We start from the raw sequence: 18,747 nt of genomic DNA, 5'->3' as shown, positions 1-18,747 counted from the left end.
CCATTAATGCTGAAAGGTACATACAGGTTTTGGAGAAACTTATCCTGCCATTGAAGCAATGTCTTTTTCGTGAATCCATCTGCTTATTCAGCAAGAAAAATGACAAACTATATTCTGCACGTATAAGAACAGATTGGCTTCGTAGAAAAGTACTGTGTAGTTGGGATCTTTGCTGTCCAGAAGCGTCTCCCATTGAAAATGGGTGGGACATTATGAAGTGTAAAATATGACAATGGAGACCTCAGACTGTTGAGCAACTGAAGCTGTACATTAAGCAAGAATGGTAAAGAATTCCACTTACAAAGATTCAACAATTAGTGTCCTCAATTCCCAAATGTTTAGTGAATGTTGCCAAAAGATGATGTAACATAGTAGTAAACATAACCCATGCCATCTTTTTTTGGAACGTGTTGCTGCAATAAAATTCCAAGATAATGATTTACTAAAAACAAAAAAAATGATCTGTTTTATTCGTAACAATATTGTATTTGTAGTGTATTCAATTAAATATAGGTTGAACATGATTTGCGAATCATTGTATTCTGTTTTTATGTTTAACGCAATGTCTGAACTTCATTGTAATTGGGTTTGCATTTACCGCTACTTACGCTTGCTGCTGGAGCCCCATATTAGAACATGCTATGAAGAGGAGTTTAAGGGCTCTTGTAGCCCTCAGTGATGGACGGTGATGAGTGGGGTTGCTAGTAGACCATTCTGGGACTGATGCTATGATGGAATCGGTGTTCAGAAGCCACAGCTGGAAGAGGAGCAGAGAGCTCACTTTACAATTAGGTTGTGCAACTCAAGTCATATGAACCCCTCTCCGATTGGAAAGGAAAAATGCAATATTAACCTTGTCACAAAGCAGGATTGGCAGGGTACTTGGGGGGAGAAAAGGAAAAAAAAAAAAACACTTTCACTTTGAATTGCAATTTTGTAAAGTTTGGAAATCGTTTGACAAAATAATTACCAGCCTGACAAGAATAAATATATTCAACCGCTGTACGGCATTTAAAAATGATTAATGAGCCCATTAGATTTTTGTAACCCAGAAAACAAGGTTGCGGATTTCCTGTCTATACTGCGATAACTAGCACAACAACTGGTTGAGTTCACCCACTGCTTTGACCTTCCCATGCCCACAGTGCAGCAAGATACATATGTGGATGAAGAATTTGCCTCCACAGCCACTTAGGAACCACAATTGAGACGACCCTACAGTGAGAGGACACTTGAATCTGATTAACCAGTGAAGAAGACGTGTTCATGATACGATAGTTTGAATCTGAACTTGCTACAATGTTGTTTTATTTATGGAGAGCCTTGTGTCTTTGAATTAAAGTTAAACATGTAAATAAGTCCCAGTTTATACAAATATGATATTAAACACAAACACAAACAAAGGCTAAATATGAGATATTTTTATCTTTGGTAACTCTTTAAGAGATACAGTGCCTTGTGAAACTATTCGGCTTCCTTGAACTTTTTTACCTTTAGCCACATTTCAGGCTTCAGACATAAACAGAAGATTTTCAGTTTTTGTCAAGAATCAACAACAAGTGGGACAGACTCATGAAGTGGAATGAAATTTGTTGGATATTTTATACTTTTTTAATAAATAACTGAAAAGTGGAGCGTGCAATATTATTCAGCCCCTTTACTTTTAGTGGAGCAAATTCACTCCAGAAGTTCAGTGAAGACGTCTGAATGATCCAATGTTGACTGATGATGATAAATAGAATACACCTGTATTTAATCAAGTCTCCGTATAAATACACAAGATCTGTGATAGTCTTGGGGTTCTGTTTAAAGTGCAGAGAGCATCATGAAGACCAAGGAACACACCAGGCAGGTCCGATATACTGTTGTGGAGAGGTTTAAAGCCGGATTTGGAAACTAAAAGATTTCCCAACCTTTAAACATCTCAAGGAGCACTGTGCAAGCAATCATATTGGAATGGAAGGAGTATCAGAACACTGCAAATCTGTCCCTCTAAACTTTCGCCTCAAACAAGGAGAAGACTGATCAGAGATGCAGCCAAGAGACCCATGATCACTCTGGATGAACTGCAGAGATTTCTAGCGGAGGTGGGAGAGGCTGTTCAAAGGACATCAATCACTGCACAAATCTGCCTTTATGGAAGTGCCAAGAAGAAAGCCATTACTTCTATAAAAAAAAAGTCTTGTTTAAAGTTTGCCACAGGCCACCTGGGAGACACATCAAAGAAAAAAGAAGGTGCTCTGGTCAGATGAAACCAAAATCGAACTTTTTGGCCATAATGCAAAACAATATGTTTGCGGTGAAAGCAACACAGCTCATCACCCTGAACACACCATCCCCACTGTCAAACATGGTGGTTGCAGCCTCATGGATTGGGCCTGCTTTTCTTCAGCAGGGACAGAGAAGATGGTTAAAATTGATGAGAAGATGAATGGAGCCAAATACAGGACCATTCTGGAAGGAAACCTGTTGGAGTCTACAAAAGACCTGAAACTGGGACGGAGATTTATCTTCCAACAGGACAATGATCCAAGACATAAATCCAAATCTACAACTGAATGGTTCACAAATAAACGTATCCAGGTGTTAGAATGGCCAAGTCAAAGTCCAGACCTGAATCCTATCGAGAATCTGTGGGCAGAGCTGAAGACTGCTGTTCACAATTGCTCTCCATCCAACCTCACTGAGCTCGAGCTGTTTTGCAAGGAAGAATGGGCAAGAATTTCAGTCTCTCGATGTGCAAAACTGATAGAGACATACCTCAAGCGACTTGCAGCTGTGATTACAGCAAAAGGTGGCGCTTGAAAGTATTAATGCAAGGGGGCCGAATAATATTGCAAGCCACACTTTTCAGGTTTTTCATTTGTTAAAAAATGTTTAAAATATCAAATAAATTTTGTTCCACTTCACGATTGTGTCCCACTTGTTGTTGATTCTTGACAAAAAAATTAATTTTACATCTTTATGTTTGAAGCCTGAAATGTGGCGAAAGGTTGAAAAGTTCAAGGGGGCCTAATACTTTCACAAGGCACTGTATAGTGTAAAACAAAAGACATTGTAGACTCAACATTCCTACAGGTGCTTTGTCTCTGTTTCAGAATCGGAATCAGCTTTAATGGCCAAGTGTGTAAAAACACACAATGAATTTTTCTCCGGCAGTGGGTGCTGCCCTGGTACGACATTCAGAACAAAGAACAAGGAACAATATAGCAACAAGAACAAATATAACTGTTTGAATGCCAGCTCCTTTTGACTTTCATTAATCTGTAGCGCTTTCCCGATGGAAGGAGCTAGAAGAGCTGGTGACCAGGATGTGGAGGATCCGAAACGATGCTTCCTGCTCTGGACCTAGTTCGCATTGCGTTCAAGTCCTCAATGGTGGGTAGTGTGGTGCCAACAACCTGTTCAGCGGTTGTGATTGTCCGTTGCAGTCTGAATTTGTCTTTTTTTATGGCGGCCCCAAACCAGACTGTGATGGAGGTCCACGGTACTGATTGGATAACTGCTGTGTAGAACCGTCTCAGCAGCTCTTGTGACAGGCTGTGCTTCCTCAGAAGCTGCAAGAAGTACATCCTTTGCTGGGCTTTTTTTAGGGTGCCGTTGATGTTCGTCCCCCACTTCATGTCCTCTGAGACTGTAATTCCCAAGAACATGAAGATCTTGACGGTTGGCACAAGACAGTTGGACAGCGTTAGGCCCGCTGTGGTGAAGGATGCCTTTTCAAGTCCCCAGTCATCTCCACAGTCTTTAGAGTGTTCAAAGCCAAGTTGTGCTGACCACAGCAAAGCTCTAGTCTCGCCAGTTCCTGTCGGGAGGCAGACTCATCGCCGTCTTTGATGATGCCGATGACTGTGTCATCTGCAAACTTCAGGAGTTTGACAGTCGGATGCCATGAGGTGCAGAAGAGCAGAGAGGAGAGGACACATCCTTGGGGTGCCTCGGTGCTCATAGTGCGCGTGGCTGAGCAGGTGTCCCCCAGCCTCACCTGCTGTGTCCTGCCCGTCAGGAAGTTGTAGATCCACCGGGTGATGGCAGACGAGACGCTGAGCTGGAGAAGTTTTGAGGAGAGGAGTTCAGGGATGATTGTGTTAAATGCAGAGCTGAAGTCCACGTACACGATCCTTGCATAGGTACCCTCACTGTCTAGATGTTCAACGATGAACTGTACACCCATGTTGATGGCATCATCCGCAGACCTGTTACCGTGCTGGGCAAACTGCAGTGGTTCCAGTTTGGGACCTGTGACGCTCCTGAAATGGTCCAGCAGAAGGTGTGTAAAGGAATTCATGACCACAGGTGTCAAGGCAACAAGCCTGTAGTCATTAAGACCTGAGACTACTGCTTTTTTTGGTACTGGTATAATGGTGGAGCATTTGAAGCAGGTTGGTACTTTACACAGTTGTAGAGACCTTTTGAAGATCTTTGTGAAGATAGGAGCAAGTTGGTCTACGCAGACTTTGAGGCAGGATGGGGATACAAGGTCTGGGCCCGGCGCTTTGTTCATCTTTTGTTTTTTGAAAATCTGTCTAATGTTGCTTTCATGGATGTTGAACGGTGGAGTGGAAGGTGGTGGACATTGTGGTGCGCCTTGGTGGGTGCGCGGTGTAGAAGTGTCTATTTCAAATCTGCAGTAAAAGCTATTTAGGTTGTCGGCGAGCATGCTCTTGTTATTTATTGGGGGCGAACGTCGCTTGTAGTTCGTGAGTGATTGTAATTTGTGCCAAATTGATTTGGAGTCATTAGCGCTGAGATGTTTTTCCAGTTAAACTGCATAGTCCCTCTTTGCAATGTTACTTTCTTTAGTCAGACGGTTTCTAGTGCGATAGTAGAGGGCCCGGACCCCACTACGATATGCATCCCTTTAGCCTGGCGGAGTTGTCTAAGTCTGGATGCAAACCACGGCTTGTTGTTATTGAACGTGCGAAAAGTTTTTGTTGGTACAAACACCTCCTCACAGAAACTAACATACGTGGTAACAATATCCGTGAACTCATCTAGGCTGCTGTTTCACATACAAAGATGTCTAAAGCCGCAACAAAATACCACAAGCAAAAGAAATTCAAGAATACATGAGAAATTAACTGACTATCGGTCAAGCCATTTTTACACCTTAATGAGACCAGTGAACAACGTTAAGAACCATTATTTAAAAATGGAGAAAACATAAAACAATGGTGAACTTTCTGAGGATTGTCTGGTTTTTAAAAAGTACCAGAAGAGCATCGCAACACCTTATCCAGGAGGTCAGAAACGAATACAGGACAACAACAAAAGAACAGTTGGCTCCCTTTTCCTCAGGATTCATGTTATCACAATAAGGAAGAGACTGCACAAAAATTGGATCCAAGGGAGCGTTCCATCCGAGTTGAAAACCACTGCTGAACAAATTTTTGGGAGAAAAAAAAAAAAAAAAAAAAAAAAAAAAAAAAAACCCTCTCAAGGCTTGCAAGCTCTCTTCTACTATATAGGAGAATAATAGCCCACAACATTAGGAACAACCACAGAATAAAATGTGTCATGTATTTGTTACCCAATGCGGTTGTAGTTTGCAGTGATGAAAAACTACAAAGCATTTGTTTAAGAAGCATGTGTAATATGTTGATTTGGAGTTAAACGAGGTAAACACATCTGATCTCTTATTTTGATGCAGAGTTTTCTCCACGGTAAATTATGACTAGCCCCTAGATGAACATTACTGGTGCTTTCAGTTAAAAAAAAAGTTCTTAAAAGCAGCATAAACAAAAAGTACTGTTACTTTTACTTGACGATAATATTTCAGTACTTTTTCTACTTCTTACCAGTATGAAAGTTTTTCCACTTGGTGTTTGGACAGAAAAGTGGAATGAACTCATAGAGATGGAAAGCTCTGCAAGCCTTGCTGCTACAGTCCTCTCCAAGAAGAAGGATCTGTTCAAAACAAAGTTGATTGCCATTCAGGGAAGTGTGAAGCAGTGGGATGCTGAAAAAATGACCTTGTATTTATTTGGATATGATTTTACTGAATGGGCAATTTAAATAAAACACTCAAAACCCAACAAGCCCTCAATGCTGAGTGTAACTTTATATTTCCACCTGCCTTCCTTGCATTAAAAGCCAATGTATTTACTGACCATTTGTGATTTCCCTTTCGTTGTCTAATGGATGTTACAAAAAATAAAAATCTGACCTGCTGAATGAAGATTCTGGGTTTCTGTCCCCCACACTGGACTCCACCACTACCTGTGTGATATACAGCTTCAGGGTCTCTGCAAGACACAGCAAGCACAGCTCATAAAAACCTAATGATTATGGTTTATTACTGACCAGTTATTTTAATGAAGCATACCCTGTGTCAAGACCTCTCCCAGAACTGAGGAACAGCTCATGCAGGACACAAGGACCGTTCTGTGGCAAGGTTTCTAATTTTAGAAGCACACACCAGAAACATTTTAGCTTACATGCAGTACTTACAGGTTTTGCATGGACAGTCTTAAAGGAAACCATCAAATATTTTTCCACTAGAACTAGGCTAAAAGAAGACAATTGTTCTCCAGCAAGATAGACATATCAATCTTTGTCCAGAGAGTGCAGGAGTTTAATTTCACCGATGCAATTTTGTCTGGGAGAAATGTACTGGTGTGGGTGACTGTGCAGCAGGATTCTAAAAAGGTCCATTAAACCTGTAATTACAAACATTCATTGTAGTTTTGTTTATTCTTTTTATCCTTTCATCTCAGTTTTAGTTTCGGATGGATTGCCCTCTATGATAAACGTCAATGTCATTATTACCGATGCCTTTTTTTTGTCTCCTGCTTGTCTCCAAAATCTACACACACTACAGATATGACGTAATGGGCTATTTGTTGTGGGAGGAGGCATTTTGCTGTGCACACTCAACATGGCTTGTGGGATAAACGAAAAACAGCTATGAAATATGCTGACAGAATTTCACATTTCTTTGCCTTGCACGCCTTGATTTAATCTTGTTTGGTCCTTACTTCTAACACCTACCAGCTATGCAAAGCTTATTTTATTAACTCATGCCAAAGAAAACCAAGTTAACTAATGGTAGTATGCCAGGGAAATAAACTCCTTATTTACAGCTCTCACATATTCCTCTGTTAACCTGTTTTATAATTGCAGCCTCCACAAAAAATACCCAATAAGTTTACTAACTAACTCGGACAACGGCTGTGAATATTCTCATTAATTTAGGTCATCTCATTCTCAGGACATTGAATTGATAGCATCTGGAATGTCCACTATTCCATTCCAGTGCCCTGAGAATAATTCAGGTTTTTCGTTACTGAAACTGAGCTTTGCAATATGTGTGTTTTCCCAAAGCTACAAACTGCAGCCGAGAATTCTTCTAGTCTAACACCTTTGGACCCATGCTAAGTCAGCTACCTTTTTTGGGCTGCACATAACTCACCTTTGGGTCTTGACTATTCTGTGAGTCAGTGGGGCTCACTTCCTGGCGAAGAGTCATTTCACAATTCCCATCCCTAGTGAGGAGAAAGAAGGTGTCACCCAGTAAACAATCCTCAGTTCGGGGCAGCATCCTCTTGTTGGCGAAAGGATCTGGATGGCAGCACCAATCGTCCACAATTGCGTTCCACTTCCCATTCGGGAGAGGAAGCACTCGCTTGAACAACCTGAAGATAGAAAACTGCAATTTAAATTTAATCCCAAGGTGCTTTTTCGAAAGTTGGACATATTTATTTATTTGAATGGCAAGTCATGGTTTAGAACTGGCAAGAAACTGTATCCAAAACCAAGCCATATTTTAGAAACAGTCTATTGACTGTTTCCAAAGAAAACTGGTCACATCAACTGAGTCCATCAGTTATTGTAACACAAAATTGTCCAGCTCACATCGCACCCGACCCCATGGCCCCTCTCACAAGTGGTGAGCCCATGGGAAGGGGGACCCATGTTAGCCTTTCGGGCTGTGGCCGGTTGAGCCCTATGGGTGCAGGCCCAGCCACTAGGTGCTCGCCTTCGAGACTCACCTCCAGGCCTGGCTCCAGAGGGGGGCCCCAGTGACCCGCATCCGGGCAAAGGAAAACAGCCAATTTTTGAACTCGTCATAGGGGTATTGGAGTCACACTTTGTCTGGTCCCTCACCTGTTCACCAAAATTACACTTAAATGTTAAATATTTGGCAGAGATATAGTCATGAGCCCATTAGAGACCCCGCTCACCCTCACCCAAAAAGTTGCCTGACACAGGATGGTGAGACCTATACTTTTCAAACAAAAATGTTTACTAGCTGAATATAGATAATATTTAAAGCTGTGGTTATGGGTAATAACTTTTTCTTGTGTGTGTGTGCGTGCGCATGTATATTCATCCTCCTTCCATTTTCTTAGCCGCTTATCCTCACGAGCATCGCGGGAGTGCTAGAGCCTATCGGAGCTGTCAACGGACAGGATGCAGGGTAGACCCTCAACTGGTTGCCAGCCAATCACGTTAGATGGAGACAGACAACCATCACAATCACAATCGTATATATATTCGTGTGTGTGCGCGTGCATGTCTGTATGTTATGAGGTGAACACACACACAACTCCAAGCGAGGGCTGGTGTTTCCAACGTCATAGTGGAGGGAGATGTTTAGCTCTTTCGCTCGCGGGCGTGTAAATGTAATAGGTTTTACTTTCCCTTTAGTCACCTTGCTGTGTTCGTCAACACAGTACTACTGCCTGTGGTGCGCATTGGTATGACCCGCAGGCCAGGTGTTACTGTGTTACCACAACAATGCAAATCTCCATGCCCATTGTACTTATCAAATGATAACCCAGTCTACTCTGCATTTGATTGGCTACCACTTGATGGTTGGATTTATACTTTCAGTGGATTACTCCTTTGATTCGCTCTGTGTGTAAGCACTTCACCAACACACACATGCATGCACGTGCACACGCACACTCATTGGGTGGGTCTTCAACCATGCTTTGCATCCATGGATACTGATTATATTTTGTATCCCTGCTATTTTTGTGTGTCTTCGATAAAACAAGATATCATCTTGACCTTGGAATTCAGCATTAATTTAATTGGAGGTTAATGTGGGCTCTTTTGTTACTATTTGTATTATTCGGCTCTTTAAATTGGCCACCATTGTCCTCTGGTGGCCAGGACCGAACAGTTTTGCTAGAGTCCCATGGACCTTTAATAAATGGGTAAAAACTATGTCACAGGAACAATTTGCCTACAACTTGTCCATTTTTAATGTCCTTGTATGTAATTTTAAATGTAATTTCCTCTGAGAACTCTCCTTCACTCTCAATGGCCCATGTTTTGTGTGGTACACATGACACTAAACAACACTGAGTACTTGTCACCTTTTAAATAGGCAGAATACAAAATTTAAGACCCCTGCGTGCTATTTACGGAAGACATCTTATCATGGCCCGTATGCCTCGGGAGTCCCACAGTCCAGAAATGCCCAAAAGGACTCCTTCAGCTTGACAGCATCCCTCACTGTTGGTGTCCACCAACGTGTTCGTGGGTTGCCGCCATGACAGGGACCGACTACCTTACGGCTACAGCTCCAGCCGCCTGCCTCTGCAATGGAGGCATGGAACATCGTCCACTCGGATTCAATATCCCCCGCCTGCTCTGGGTCGTGGTCAAAGCTCTTTCGGAGGTGGGAGTTGAAATTCCTTCTGCCAGCCGTTTGCAGCAGACCCTCACAATACATTTGGGCCTGCCACCTCGGACAGGGATCTTCCCCCCACCATCGGAGCCAACTCACCACGAGGTGGTGATCAGTTGACAGCTCCGCCCCTCTCTTCACCCGAGTGTCCAAGACATGCGGTCGCAAGTCCGATGACACGACCACAAAGTCGATCATTGAACTGCGACCTACGGTGTCCTGGTGCCAAGTAGACATGTGAACACCCTTATGCCTGAACATTGTGTTTGTAATGGACAATCCGTGATGAGCACAGAAGTCCAGTAACAGAACACAACTCGAGTTCTGATGGGGGGCAGGCGTTCTTCCCAATCACGCCCTTGCAGGTCTCACTGTCATTGCCTACATGGGCATTCAAAAGTCCCCAGCAGAATGATGGAGTCACCAGAGGGAGCGCTCTCCACCACTCCCTCTAAGGACTCCAAAAAGGGTGAGTACTCTGCACTTCTGTTTGGTGCATAACCACAAACAACAGTCAGGACCCGTCCCCCTACCTACAGACGGAGGGAGGCTACCCTCTCATTAATTGGAGTCAACCCCAACGTACAGGCCCCGAGCTGGGGGTCAATAAGTTACCCACACCTGCTCAGCGTCTCGCCGCGTGGGGAACTCCACAGTGGAACAGAGTCCAACCCCTCTTAAGAGGAGTCGTGCCAGACCCCAAGTGGTGTGTAGAGGTGAATTCGACTACATCTAGTCGGAACTCCTTGACCTCACGCAGCAACTAGGGCTCTTTCCCTGCCAAAGAGGTGACATTCCATGTCCCTAAAGCTAGTTTCTGTAGCCGGGGATTGGATTGGTCGCTGCCTTTGGGCACCGCCGAGCTCACATCGCACCCGACCCCTATGGCCCCTCTCACGAGTGGTGAGCCCATGGGAAGGGGGACCCATGTTACCCTTTTGGGCTGTGCCCGGCAGAGCCCCATGGGTGCAGGCCCAGCCACTAGGTGCTCGCCTTCGAGCCCCACCTCCAGAGGGGGGCCCCGGTGACCCGCGTCCGGGCAAGGGAAATTTTTGTAGTCATCATAGGGGTTTTGGAGTCGTACTTTGTCTGGTCCCTCACCGAGGACCTGTTTGCCATGGGTGACCCTAACAGGGGAATGAAGCCTCAGACAAATTAGCTCCTAGGATCATTGAGACACACAAATCCCTCCTCCACGATAAGATGACGGCTCGAGGAGGGGCCGGTTTCCTCCCACATTCCAAAAACATGCAACAATAATTGGACAGTCTAAATTCCCCCTGGGTGTGATTGTGAGTGCCCTGTTTGTCTCAATGTGCCCTGCAATTAGCTGGCAACCAGAACAGGAAGTATCCTGGCTCCTGCCCGTTGAGAGCTGGGATAGGCTCCAGCACTCCCTGCGACCCTCGTGAGAATGGATGGATAACTTTTTCTTTTCCTTTTGGCTTGTCCCCTTTGGGGTCGCCACAGTGTGTCATCTTTTTCCATGTACGACTCTCTCATGCATCTTCCTCTCTCACAACCACTGCCTTCATGTCTTCCCTCACAACATCCATCAATTTTCTCTTTGGTCTCCTTCTCGCTCTTTTGCCTGGCAGCTCCATCCTTAACACCTTTTGACCAATATATTCACTCTCTCGCTTCTGGACATGTCCAAACCATCTAAGTCTGCTCTCTTGAACCTTGTCTCCAAAACATCAAACACCTTCCGCCAGCTGTTCTAACCTGCTTGGACAAGTTTCTTGACTGCCTTACCGGACTCACCATTGCTCTTGATTATTGATCCAAAGTATTTGAAATCGTCTATGCTCATTGTCTCTTCTCCCTGGGACCTCCCTCTCTTTTCTAGTGCATGCCTCCATCTTTCTATTCGTTCCTCCGCCTGCTCCCTGCTTTCACTGCAGAACACAATGTCATATGCGAACATCATGGTCCAAGGGGATTCCTGTCTCACCTCATCTGTCAGCCTATCCATGACCACAGCAAACAGAAAGGGGCTCAGAGGTGACCCCTGATGCAGTTACACCTCAAATTTTCCCATCACACCTACGGCACACCTCACCACTGTTCTGCTGCGCTCATACATCTCCTATACTAGGCTAACATTTTTCTCCCACACCAGACTTAAGCATGCAGTACCACAGTCTCTCTTTCTCTCTCTCTCTCTCTCCTTCTTCGTCCGCCTATCCTATCTCTTCACCAATCAGTGCTCGTTAATACCTGCATTGAAATGTGCTTGATCCCGCAAAACCTTGCCAGAGAACTGAAGCTTCCAAGCGGTATAACGGCTCCCCTGTCTCCAAGTAAGCATTCTTAAATCCTTGTCATCGTTGTGTCTTTCGTGTTCTTCCTTGTAAATAGCCTAAACCGTTCCAAGCCCCCCGTCCCTCTACCCTGCCAAAAATAAGCATTCAAAGTATATAATTTAAAGAATAATACAAATTATGTTCATTTAACTTTGGTATACATGAAGCGAAAGGTGAATGACAAGCAAAAGGCCTCGTAGGGGACGGAGGAGGAGGCAAACGTTAAGACAGCTGACAGAATACATACGTACAAATGTACACACGCACACCATTTGATTCTATTAAAGTTTCTTGGGGCCATGGTGAATAAAGATAAATAAACTTGCGAAAAAGAAACAAAAATACCTCACGAAATAGTTGTACTTTTCCAATCTGTGCCAGGGTAATTTGGTGACAGTCGAGTGCCCAAGGGAAACACAAAGCATCATGAGTAAAAACTGACGTCCATCCTAGCCAACGGGATATTACGCCGATAGCTAATGGGAGAGCAGCTCTATCGTGCCACACAAACCGAGATACAGAATGTTTACGTTCGGTGAAATTTGGGGGCTGCAAATCCAGCGCCAATTTTTCCTTCTTTATCCTGAATTTACTTTGTAACTAAGACAATATTTTTCCGAGGAGGCGTTTCATAACTTCAATTTTACTAGAAACGTTTGTAAGTAGAGGTCCACTGTACATCGTTGAGGTGCTGAATTTAAGTTCAATCATTGTATACATTGTGAAGAAAAATTTGTCGGTAAGTAGAAAGCTCAAAAAGGATAGGACTCCAAATTACAAATAACCCTATTCTCTGTACAAACAGCAATTTAAAATGGCAGTAAAACAAATACTGAAGGATTAATGGAACTTTAGTGTGAGAGTCAACAGGAGGCTTATTAACTGCAGAGCATTAAGTATATCGCAAAGAGACATTGTTTTAATTACAAATGTCCTTGGATTTCTACACACTACTCGACATCCACTAGCCCTTGTTAAGTGCAGAAAAAAACAAGTGTTTGGCAACTTTTAGTAGGTCACTGCTGAGAAAAATACCCAGAAGCCAAAGTTCTCTATAATGCAGAGACTGCAATTTTCAGCATATCACACTGCTGACCAGAAAATGCTACAAGCTTAAGGCGATGGGAGCAATAGCACTGAACAACCTCAGGGTGGGAAGCTCAATTGTTTTTTAATAGGTACCAGAGACCTTTATGTCATAGATACTCTACAACAACAGACAACTTTAGTTCCAGCTCCTCCCATCTATTACTTCTGTGGCCAGCTATCACAGCCACAGCTAGGTCACACCATCAATTAAACCTCACTCTCATTCAGGAGGAGCAGCAGAGATAAGAATGCCTCTCCAGTCCTGCTCGCCCTCATCTGTCTTCTCCTCACCTATCCTCGAGCAGCCTGGTCTTACAGCTCTGACAGTAGAAGCAATATGTCTCCTGAGCCCGCAGTGTTCTTACAATGTCTGAGGATCCTAAAAGAGAACAAAAAAATACATGTGAAATGATTGTGACCTTCTGAAAAGAGCAGGGGGGAAAAAAGTCAAGTTCGGGGAAAGCAGCACAAAATCAATGTTGTTTTGATATATCAATGACTAAAGTTGGCTGTGAGACTAATAGAAAATCCAACGAGATCCTAAATAGTGCTGACATTAGATTTTGACAAGATAGTGAACTCACAAGATTACACAATGACCCTGAGGTACACAGTTTTCTCATAAGATCAAGCTAAACCTCAGAGGTTTCCTTATGATGGGCTAATTATCAGGTGAACTGAATCTCAATCAATTAGTTCATGTGATAGATGCAGGTATCGATTGTGTTTCAATAGCCAACAGTACCTTCATTCTTGCTATGTGAAACACTAATTTGCAGCCTGAAATGGTGCTCTTGTTCACAGGATTCTCCTCCATTTGTCGGTATGTTGGATTCCTCCACATAGGAGACTCCTGGTGGCAAAATTAAGGTCACCTCGTTTGTCGGTGTCCTGATGTGAATAGAGGAATCTCTACCAGTCACAACCACGGCAGGAGGGTTTCCAGCAACAACTTTCCTAAACAGACAGGAAAGATCGTGTTACAGCAGTTAAAAACAAATGGGTGCGTTTTCGTTTTCTTAGTTTTGTTGCAGTTTGGTCCACAACACGTCGGCATCTTGGCCTAGCTAGAACGAATGATCTGTAATACTAAGCACCTGCGACGGCAGTGGTGCGGTCAAGGACGTTTCTTCTGGGTCTGGCTGGAGCCGGCACGTATCGAGATTTTGCTTGGACTTCAAAAATTTTCTTTATTTTCTTCAATTAATGTCCAAAATATATGTAATAATATTATTACTTCACATTGGAGGGTTTATTGTACATATGAATTTTGGCGAGCGTCTTCCTTTAAAGGTCAAGTGTCATCCCTATAAACATTCTAAAACAGAAATTGTAATGAAAAATACATATAACATTATTCACTTCAATGTCTATACAAAAAAATAAATGTGAGTGGAGACCGCGTCATCCATGCACAAAGTTGCAGAAGTGTCATTCTACGATATCCAATTGGTTGCCATATTGGCTGCATCCTCCATCCGTGACCTCACCCAGATATTTGCCAATGAAAACACGCGGTGCAGCCTATAAGGGAGACGAAGACGCCCCTTCTGACACGGAAGCTCTTTTCGAAAAGGAGAACACCACACAACCAAGTGAAGTTACCGGGGCAATATTACACTATTGTTTCGAGGCATATTCAGATGATATGCGATCACGGCCAAACCGCCTCCCCATACGATCCACATCCGCGGCGGAAATGAGCCATTGCGGCTCATCGCAGCCGGCCGGTGTGCCTCATTTTCGGCGCCGAGGTGGCTTATCACGGAGCCAAGCCGTGCTGCTTTGGGGGGTTGTTCATAGCCGCCGCAGTACGCGATGAACAACACTGTCGAGCCGGGGCACTTTATTGCGTTGTCGCTGCACGCAGCTGAGTGAGGCTTTTTCGGCTGCGTTCTTCAGAGCCGCCGTCGTCCGCAAGCCCGACGCGCAGCCTTCACCTCAGCCACGGCGCCTCTGCCGGTGTGGCTCATTTTCGGCCCCGTGGTGGCTTATAATGGAGCCGAGCTGTGCTGCTGTAGGGGGTTGTTCATAGACGCCGCAGTACGCAATATACAACACCGTTGAGCCGGGGCGCTTTACTGTGCGCACGTGGCTGAGTGAGGCATTGTCGGCTGAGTTCTTCAGAGCCGCCGCCGTCTGCGAAAGCGCAGCATTCGCTGGCGAAGCGACGCAACATTCCGACGCGCACATCAACATATTTCGTATCCAAATCTTTTGTTACGTTATGAGAGACTGATTATGTGGTCCGGCCCAAACTATTATCTTATTTTAGTAGCTGTATACACACCTACCTGTCATTTGGAACCCATGAAGCTCTCGTCCTCTGCACCCATGCAATCCATTTTTCACGACGAACCGAGTCTCTTGCAAACTTATGAAAGTTAAATCCATCCTCCCGAGTGTTCAAGCAATGTCCAGCAATGCAACGAGCCGGCATTTTGGCAAACACGAAGGAACAACGAGCTACCATACCAGAGTTAAAACTAATGGAAACAAACTAGTGCACTTGGGGGCACGTCTGTCCTTTACATCACTTCCTGCTTCTTCTCGAAAACAAATCCCTCGAGAGGATTTTCATGGCGAGAAATACAAAAAGGTGTATGTCAAAATCATGTTTTGTGGTGAAAAAACATGGCCCATATTGGCTGCCGTTATTTTCATTAATAACATACTAAAAATCATCCATTTCATGACAGTGGCCCTTTAAGTGTGATTATAAGTGTGACTGCTTGTTTGTTTCTATGTGCCCTGCAATTGGCTTGCGACCAGTTCAGGGTGCAGCCGCCTCCTTCCCTAAGTTGTCTGGGATAATTTTCAGCACTCCCACGACGGTTGTGAGTATAAGCGGCTCAGGAAATGGACGGATGGATGATTCTAGTACCGGCCTTGTCCATTTTGCAAGCCGCTAACCCCAATTAAACGCTGTTACTCCATCTCGTCTCTTTATTTGTGTACTGTACCTCACATCTTTATCAAGCTTGGGCCAACCGATCAAAGGTCTTCTATTTAAAATAAGCAGTCACACGATGTACATTTTATCTTCATTATATTAACGAAAGAAGGACTAGAAAATAATTCAATTACTATTCGAGGGGGGAAAAAAATCCAAGGGACAAACAATGTACACGAGGGATTCAAGCAGAATGGTCATGATACTGTAGCGCCGGAGAAAAGGAGTCGGAGGCGGAGTGTCGGACACAGGAACAGAATTTGCTTTATTGTTCGACATCACCAAACTACTCGCATAACGGCGGGAACCCTATTAACCTTTCCTCCGGAAGCGCAACAACAAAAACAGTCCGTGCAGAACCCCGCACCCCAACTCGAGGTTCCGCGGGTGAATTATGTAAACACCACAATACCAAATGAGTCAGGAGTTAACGTTCGTGACTTCCTCTTGAGTTCGGTTAGCATTGTCTGTGTCAAATTTCATCCTGTACGTCGTGGAACAACGCGATTTAACCAGTATAATATTAACACACTATTAAAACAACTACTCACCCGATAATTATAAGTCCACTTTGAAGCCTTTTCCTTAATTCGAGAAACACCCCCACTCCACGTGTCTTGACTGGCATCTCCAAGTCAGCCATACAAACGGCGCAGTACTTACAAATGTTAGCAACAGCTTGCTAAAAGCTCATTTTATTTTATTTTATTTTTTTTACTATTTTGATGTTGTAGCATTAAGCCTGCAACACGACAGCGGCACAGCACTCTTTTGTGTTTCCTTATCTTGAACAACAGCATCCTTTCAATATTTTCAATCTAATGTATTATTTGTAATTCTCCAGTCGTAATAATAATATACAACCACATGTAATTTAAGTTTTAAATAATTATATACTCATATGAAAACAATCAGTTTAAATTGAATTATTTAAACAAACCGAGTGTGAGTGTAATCAAAATATTTTATTTTGATAGGTCCATTTGTCGTTTTTGTATAGATAGGTTTCCAATAACGCCATCTTGTGTGTCATAGACGGTAGAGAACACAGCTGATAGGTGAAGTCTGAAGTTTTTTTCTTTCGTTAATTTATCCGATTGGTCCAAAGGACTGTGGTAACGTCATCCAAACCTAATCATTTGCATCCAGAAACTGAAGACGTCCATGCGGAAAAGCGGTTTGAAGGCTACGGTTGGATGTGCTGCGAATCTGCAGTGCAGTCCGGTAGCTGTCATTCTGCATCTTTTGTACGTCTGATGACGAGCTCGTTGTTGATGTTTTGCTTAGAGCGAGAAGAAGCACCGGGAAAATATGTAAAATATATGCAGACATTGTTTGCTAGATTCGAAACTTAAATGTTGTGAAACAAGTGTCGGGCCCTTCCTTTAGATCGTCTTAGCAACCTATTAGCAAATGTTGTTAGCCCCTTTTAGCCAGCGAACCGGGTTCCTGTTTGAACGACTAACCACTAACCAATGAAGGTAAGCTATTTTACGTAGCCATTTAGATTGAAGTCATTGTGTCTGTTAACTGACAAATCATGTTCTGGTTAAAATAGTTAGCTGTAAGCAATATAGCACTACTGAAAGAGAACCCCTAAGGGACTGTAGTGTAACAAATGCAGGTGAAGAAACGTGCTTCTGTCGTTCTAAGATTTTCATGCTACAAAATGTGTAATGTGTGGACCGTTGGCCCATCTTTATTTATGGTGACACTTGAGTTGGACTCCTGAAGTGATATCAGGGCAACGATAAGACCAAAAGTATTGCCTTTTTCTGCTTTTTTAAAAAAATAGTATTCTTTATCATATGAAAATCTCCAAATGGCCTACTGTCAATGCTCGATGCAATCTGGTTACAGATGTTTGTCAGACATTGATAATGACATTTAGCCCTATCTTTGTAGTCCCAAACCCAAGCGTATTATGTTTTTTTCCCAAATTACGTTGTGTTATCAAGAACTTTCCTACATACCCAGCTACCTATAATGCCCATGAAATGATCAGCTGTCCTTATTATTATACGCTGTTCTACCTGCGTTGTCCAGGTATGTGTGTGATTTGTACATTTTTTAAACTGTCGTATTTCACATTCTGTCCAGCAGAGTACGCCCTTGACATAATTTTCAATTAACTCTGCAAAATTGACATCATTAGTACTGTATGTTATCCCACTTTGAAAAGTTCTGCATTGCACATAGTGGTTCTTCCTTGTTTCAGCTTTTTGTTTGAAATGATTGGCTGGCATTGTGAATGTTCCAGGAACAGGATCTTACAGAGTCTCTTTCTTACAAGCAAAATATATGGTCAAGTCTACAATATTTTCGTGTCTGCTTGATTCAGGGCTTGCACCACACATGATAACTTTCAATAACTATGCTGTGTTTTTACTGTCTCCTTGTGTGGGTTTGGCACAGATGTGATGTACATATGCCGTCCAGTGTTTGACATCAGCACAAGAGCTACCCAAGAAGAATGAATGCAGAGGAAGTGGAGCTTCTCAGTGACTCCAAGTACAGGAACTATGTGGCAGCGGTGGATAAAGCCCTTAAGAACTTTGAGTACTCAAGCGAGTGGGCAGACCTCATCTCTGCTCTGGGCAAGCTCAACAAGGTAATGATTTCAATATTTTTATTTTTCACTATAATGGCTCACAAGTAGAGAACTAAAAGATGTTAAGAAACATCCAAATTTACATTGATTTTTAGACAGACCCAACCAATTTAAATTAATTAGCACTGACATTGCCACTAGGTGGCTG

The 18,747-nt window shown here is 43.3% G+C and overlaps 2 protein-coding genes across 8 annotated transcripts in view; one reads left to right on the top strand and one right to left on the bottom strand.

The window, feature by feature from the left end:
- Nucleotides 1–16,785, bottom strand: part of ube3d (ubiquitin protein ligase E3D) — a 43,770-nt gene extending 26,985 nt beyond the window's left edge. Inside the window, exons 1-9 of one of the 5 annotated variants that reach the window (XM_061821328.1) lie at nucleotides 16,540–16,785; nucleotides 13,952–13,992; nucleotides 13,781–13,888; nucleotides 13,327–13,414; nucleotides 7,412–7,634; nucleotides 6,326–6,398; nucleotides 6,167–6,245; nucleotides 5,799–5,907; nucleotides 609–757 (exon numbers count right to left, since the gene is read on the bottom strand). In XM_061821328.1, the coding sequence (XP_061677312.1) occupies nucleotides 609–757; nucleotides 5,799–5,907; nucleotides 6,167–6,245; nucleotides 6,326–6,398; nucleotides 7,412–7,634; nucleotides 13,327–13,414; nucleotides 13,781–13,888; nucleotides 13,952–13,992; nucleotides 16,540–16,631 (962 nt within the window). In that variant the 5' untranslated portion in view covers nucleotides 16,632–16,785. Of the gene's footprint in view, nucleotides 1–608; nucleotides 758–5,798; nucleotides 5,908–6,166; nucleotides 6,246–6,325; nucleotides 6,399–7,411; nucleotides 7,635–13,326; nucleotides 13,415–13,780; nucleotides 13,993–15,329; nucleotides 16,245–16,539 lie in introns of those variants that run through there. The other 4 variants (XM_061821326.1, XM_061821327.1, XM_061821329.1 and 1 more) reach the window with 4 other exon arrangements.
- Nucleotides 16,786–16,977: 192 nt separating this feature from the next.
- Nucleotides 16,978–18,747, top strand: part of dop1a (DOP1 leucine zipper like protein A) — a 63,124-nt gene continuing 61,354 nt past the window's right edge. For 2 of the 3 annotated variants that reach the window (XM_061821322.1, XM_061821324.1), the window contains exons 1-2: nucleotides 16,978–17,469; nucleotides 18,404–18,599. In XM_061821322.1, coding sequence (XP_061677306.1) covers nucleotides 18,462–18,599 — 138 coding nt within the window. In that variant the 5' untranslated portion in view covers nucleotides 16,978–17,469; nucleotides 18,404–18,461. The remainder of the gene's footprint in view (nucleotides 17,470–18,403; nucleotides 18,600–18,747) is intronic. The other variant, XM_061821323.1, reaches the window with a different exon arrangement.

This window comes from Syngnathoides biaculeatus, chromosome 5, assembly GCF_019802595.1.
Source record: "Syngnathoides biaculeatus isolate LvHL_M chromosome 5, ASM1980259v1, whole genome shotgun sequence".
Classification (NCBI taxonomy): domain Eukaryota; kingdom Metazoa; phylum Chordata; class Actinopteri; order Syngnathiformes; family Syngnathidae; genus Syngnathoides; species Syngnathoides biaculeatus.
Note: the sequence above shows the minus strand (reverse complement) of the source record. Positions and strands in the feature narration are given on the sequence as shown.